The sequence below is a fragment of the Euprymna scolopes genome, chromosome 36, assembly GCF_053919585.1.
Source record: "Euprymna scolopes isolate OS-2025 chromosome 36, ASM5391958v1, whole genome shotgun sequence".
In the NCBI taxonomy this organism is placed as follows: domain Eukaryota; kingdom Metazoa; phylum Mollusca; class Cephalopoda; order Sepiida; family Sepiolidae; genus Euprymna; species Euprymna scolopes.
The window spans coordinates 68,871,124-68,877,123 of record NC_136517.1 but is presented as its reverse complement, the minus strand read 5'-3'; the positions used below and the strand labels follow the sequence as shown (position 1 = coordinate 68,877,123).

The 6,000-nt window shown below is 29.4% G+C and overlaps 1 protein-coding gene across 2 annotated transcripts in view; it reads left to right on the top strand.

Annotated features, from left to right (window-relative positions):
- The window catches only part of LOC145260567 (calcineurin-binding protein cabin-1-like), a 567,854-nt gene that overhangs the window by 324,790 nt on the left and 237,064 nt on the right, over positions 1-6,000 (top strand). For both annotated transcript variants that reach the window (XM_080118824.1, XM_080118826.1), the window contains exon 34: positions 5,074-5,286. In XM_080118824.1, coding sequence (XP_079974950.1) covers positions 5,074-5,286 — 213 coding nt within the window. The remainder of the gene's footprint in view (positions 1-5,073; positions 5,287-6,000) is intronic.

Below are 6,000 nucleotides of genomic sequence, written 5' to 3'. Positions count from 1 at the left end.
TTTATAATTCGATAGATTAGTGTTTATTCGAAAGAAATTGTAAAAATGAGGGGGAAAAAAATATTGGGGTGGCGAAATGTGAAGCAAAAAAATCATATTTCACATTTTCGTTTTTTTTAAAACAAAACACTGTTTAATTCACCATTAAAAACTATTGCAATTGATAAAAGTACATCCAAGGTACATATTTACAAAGCTTATTTTCTTGTCTTTTCAGCCATATAAATATTTTTAAAAATTGACCAGAAATAATGCCGGATTTGTTGGGATTGCTTTACTTATATATTCTGATAACCGAGTAGTTCTAATTAAGCTAATTATGTTCTGATAACGGCAAATGTGTAGTTTAGTGGCATAAATTATTTGAGACAAAAAAATTATAAAAACTATTTTTATATAAAACACATCATTAGACCCAAAAGCTGAAATAAAATCCGAAAAAATTTCATTTAATTTTTATTTTTTCAACATTTTTTTATTCGACTAAATGTACGACAATCAAGGCCGCATATTGTTTTTAAAATTTAGTTTTTCTAGAGTTTGACAGATTAGCCTTTTAAAGGCCAAATTTGGCCTTTTTTACACTCTATAGCAGCCAAAACAGTTCCTAGAGCTTAAAAAGAGTTTTGCTTTCTCAGATACTGATGAAATTATCTCAGATTCATTGATGATGGTTGGGATAGAGGACATGGCTCTGTTCAGGACCCTGTTTGCTATTTTCTCAGCTACTTTAAACTTAACATACAGAGCATGCTAATCTTTTGCATTCTTTATTACTCTTATGCAGTAGGGGGGATCGATTTGCAACTTTTTTCAGAAAATCAATATGGCACTGGTGATGATAGTTGGGATTTGATGTGATAAGAACATATACCAAAAAATAGATTCCCATCTTGAACAGAAAATTGAGCATTTAATTTTAAAAATCATGTAGAAAAATGCTGTAAAATTCTTTATTTTCATAGCATTTTTTACAACACTGACTTTGAAATTTCACTATTTTTATAAAATATTCAATTAAAATTGATATATTTATATGAAATACATTGAAAGAAAAATAAATACATGAATAATAATTTTAATTATGAATCACACCTAGCAAAATATCTCAACTTTTACTGCGTTGATTAAACAAAAATTGTAAAAAAGCTAATTAGCAACTAAGTCTTTTAAATTTCACAATTCAAAAAGATATGTGGAGATGTATTACACAATATAACAACTTGATACAAGTTACAGAACCATGTATTTTAATTTTTTTATTAGATATAAAACTTGTAACAGAACTAAATTGTTCTGTATAGTTTCCTTTTCAGGAAAATGAAAGTCTAATTTGCGGGCACGATGACTTTGTAATAATGTGTTAATGTCTTGCTTCCTGCCCATATACAACATTTTGAGAAAAATCAATCAAATTTGACCAGTGTGTGGCTGCAAAATTGATAGCAGTAATCTTTTTAAGTGGTTCACTATTTCTGGAGAAAAAAACAACACAAAAAAAAAGACCCAAAATTATTTGAAAACACTTCTTTTTTATATTTTTGCGATGTAATATGAATAAAACTATTGTTTGGGTAAATTAAGAAAACTAAAGAAATTTAATGGATAAATATTTATTTACCTAATGGACAAAATCGCTTGAATGCCCTCTTCTCTCACATCCAATTCATCGATATTATATTTTCCGGAAGTAGTGCAAAAGCACTATATTTTGAACTATTTAAAACAGTAATTTGGATTTCAGTTAACTGTTTTGTTCTCTGAATCATTAAAAATATACTGTTGTTGGTTAAAAAAAAATATTGTCAGTTTTGATCTGAAACCAACTTAACTGCATACACTTGGATGATAAATTTGACCAAAATGTTTAATTTATCATAGTGTTTGAGGATAGACAACTCTAGTCCATAAACACATTAATCTTGTGGCTTATATTAGCCATCTTCCTTGATTCAAGGGCCCAATTTTCTAAGTTAACTTCTCCACAAGAAATGCCAACAGCATACTCAAAAAGTAGCCTCTGGTCTTCACACTTAAATTATTTGTTTCTTCTGCTGTCTGATGATCAGGAGGGACACTAATTTTTTAGAATTCTACTTGAGGCAAATCTTAATAATTATTGATACAAAGTTTCCCCAAAGGACCAGTAAATGTTGATAGGCTTTTTGTTGTTCCATCAATTATTTTATAAATTGCTGTAAATGGCAGTTCTTCTAGTGGAACCTGAAAATTAGAAAATTTGCATGATTAATAATAGAACCAGATTACATAATAAATACCAATATATTTTATTTTCCCCACAAAAAAGGAACATAATTGCAAGTGAATCTATAGAATTAATTTTACCTCCTTGTTAGGAGGACAAGTGCAGATTATATGCTTTGTTTGACAATTTTCTGTCTTGCACTTTACAGGACAGGAAGTTTACAGCTACAAGAAGATATATCAAACAGTCTGTCTAGCTGTTCCTTCATTCTTTTCACTTTGATTGCTGCAAGATATTTCCTGTCAATCTGTTTGACCCTCTTATAGCAAAATATATTGACCTTTTGTCCTATATAATGTTACCTTAACAAGGGCAATTGTGGATTGACTGCGTGCCAAATACTAATTATTTCCTTGGCAATTAACTTGGAAATCTCACTATTTTTTAAGTGGGGATAACTGTTTTCGAGGAAATAACTAAACTGGATGACTTGTTGTGAAGTTGGGAGTGCTGTTTCATCCAAATGACAAAGTGGACCAGCAAATTTTGTGAACCACGGGTTAAAACTGAACGTTGTGCTTTTACTGACATTCCAATCTGAAAAGTAAAATAAATAAATGGATTATAACTGAAGGAAACTGTATTAGGCTATCTTCCAGTTTCATACGTAAAAAAATAAGTGCTAGTTATAAGAAATAATGAAAAACTTTGTAGAGTTGAATTAGATGTATTGAAGAGAGAGGACCAAACCAAATCAGAGGCATAGTAGTGTTTAGTTTAGACAGTTTTAGCAGATTTTAGCTCCTCCTTCGATAACTTGAATTTATCCATATTTATTCATTCTTGCTGTAGCTGTGCCATTTTAAACGAGTGTTTAGAGTTTGAAAAGCCAGTGCTTGTGCATCTATGTCATTATGCTAGTTTTGATAGTATTTTCAAATGAAATTTAATTTTTATGAAATTTTTGTTTATTAAATTTTTAGGTGAAAGTACATAATAGTTACAATACGACCTCCTTCCCATGTTAAGAATGCCTTTCTAAATAACAAAGTTATTTCAGCACAATAACATAGATGCACAAATAACGAAACTCCTTTAAAGGAGTTTCCTTATTTACTCGTATTAATCTTTGTGGGTTATCTGATTTTAAAACTATAATTTTAGAAGAAAAACACTGCTTAAAAACAATTACTCCCTAAAAATAAAAGAAATTAAAATTTAACACTAATTTTCTGCAAAGTATTTTTTATTAAGTAGAAAAACTTGAAAATTTACGTGGTTATGTTTCGTAAAGATTGTTTAGAATAAAATTGTATTGACTATTTTTTTTTTGTTGTTGTTTTAATATAAAACTGGAGTATTACCATATTTTAATAAAAATTTCAAATAGAATTATTTGATGTGAAATATTAGGTTGGTGCAAAAATAATGTTTTTGACGTTCATTTGAACGTCAAAAAATGCCATTATTTTTGCAGAATAGAAAAACACATTAACAAAGATAAAACGAATATGTTCAAATTCACTGCAGACACTTGAAGTATATATTTTAAACAAGTCTTTTTCGTTTTTCCTTTCGAAATAATTAAGCCTAAATCGTAATGTTTTCAAATTAAATAATAAACAAACGTTAATTTTCAATATCAATAACGAGTGTGTTTTGCGACGGTGAAATCTAAAATGTCTCCACCCAAAAAAAATTCCTGAAATAAAAAAGCGAACTTTGGTTGCTATTATTTAAAAAACATAATTTTGCCTTTACACTTAATATTCATTTTATTAATTCATTATCCTCACTCATTTTATTTAAAAATGTAGTTTAATATATTCTAAATAATGATTCCATTTTCTTAACAGTACGGATTGTTTTGATGATGGGACGTTCTTAACAATTCACCGAAAAACTTTTAATCGCTTCAATTTTTCAACTTTTAAAGTCATTTCCTCAAGCAAAGATAACGATTTTGAAAAAAATATTTTGTGTAGGTCTTGTCTATGTCAAACCCCAACTATCATCACCATTGCCTCACTGGGGTTCCAAAATCGACCTGCCTTATTATACAGTGGTTGCTAGCAGTACTAAATGTTGCTTTAGTTTCATAACGTCTATTTTGTTGAAAACATTAGAAATACTGATTTCTGTGCGCAATGGCAGCAGCACATTCTGGAGTGAACCACGGCCTGCTATTAAGCTTTTGCTGAAATTTCTTGGAGCGTATGAAGCGGTTTATATCAACAATTAACCATTCCATCAGGTCAGATACTATAGAGGCCACATTCTTTTTAAAAATGGAATGCAGAGATATATTTTATATAAATGTTTGGAAGCTGAGTTTGAAGAAACGGAAATTCAAGTCCTGAAATTTGTAACGATATGAAGCAACATGCAACTTACGTGTACTTATCAGTTTACAGCAATCAATATTTCTATCAGGTAATTAAAATATGTTGTTGGCAAAACATTTTTTCTCTTAAAAAGTATTTAGGATGATATTTAATTCTAAATACAAAATGATGACAAAAATGAGCTGATAATGCCACAAATAAACTTAACATAAAAACTTGACCTGGTGGAGAGAAATGGAAGCCATTTCTTCATTCAGCAAAAATACCCTAAATCAATTGTAGAAATGTTGACACCATTTAAGAAGTAAAATTGTTGCCCAGTGTTATCTTGTAATGTGGCTTAAAAGTTTGAGTTTTGATTATTTAATTTTTGATCGGCTTAAAAGTTTGAGTTTTGATTATATATTTCTTCATTTATAATATTGATCACTTTAAAAATGTTTAAAATAAATTGCCTTCCATTACCTTGTAAAATATACTTTTTCTCTCTGTGAACTTTTTCCAAATTCTTTTTCATTATAGATGGATTGGTTTCCCCTGAGTGATGAACTATTTCAAATTGCCACAGCAAGCAAAAAAGAAATGCTAATGATAGCTGCAAATTGTTACAAGAAAGCTAACGAATGTGAAACAGAGGGAGGTCATAATGAAGAATGGTTACACTTTTACATGATGGGAAAAGTGTGTGAAAAGATGCGCACTCCACCCTGTGAATATCTGGAGCATTACAAAGAGGTAATGATTCTTATTATTATCTATCACTAATATTGAGCACTAGGGATTTTCTTTCGGTTGATTAGTATTCATATGTATTTTATACATATTTTAATACATATAATGTTGCAGGTTCTTTGAAAAAATAACAGATTTACTCACTAAGAGATCTCAAATAAATTATCATTGATAACAAGTATTCCAACACTTGTTGACTATTAGCGTATTTCCCTATACGAGTTTGGCTATTTGTATTTTAAGTCACAATGATTTATATTTTCTACTACTGGTTCCAGTTTGTGTTTGTCCCACTGATTTACATAGTTCTCAACGGATTGCTTTTCTCATGTAATTGTGTCTGTTTTTATATTCTCTTTGAATTTTGCTGCATTCACTTATATGATTGACCATTTCATCTCTTTGTCTACACAGTCTACATTTGCTGTTTTCCTCACTGTTGTTTATCTTGGCTTTTATGTGATACCTTTTTATTGTATTGTTTTCTTTTTTGTTGCTGTAGCGATTCTTTTTCTCTGTCCAAATGTCATTTTCATTTTCATGGACATATAATTAATCTTTTGGAATTTTGGCTTATTTATTTTTCTAGTTCTTTTATATCATTCTTACAATCTTACATACCAGTTAACTTTCCACTTTTTTATCCATTTTTTTCCAGACTGTTTCTGGTAATGTTTGGTAGTAATGTATTTAATTTTAAAGTATGTTGTTAGGAAC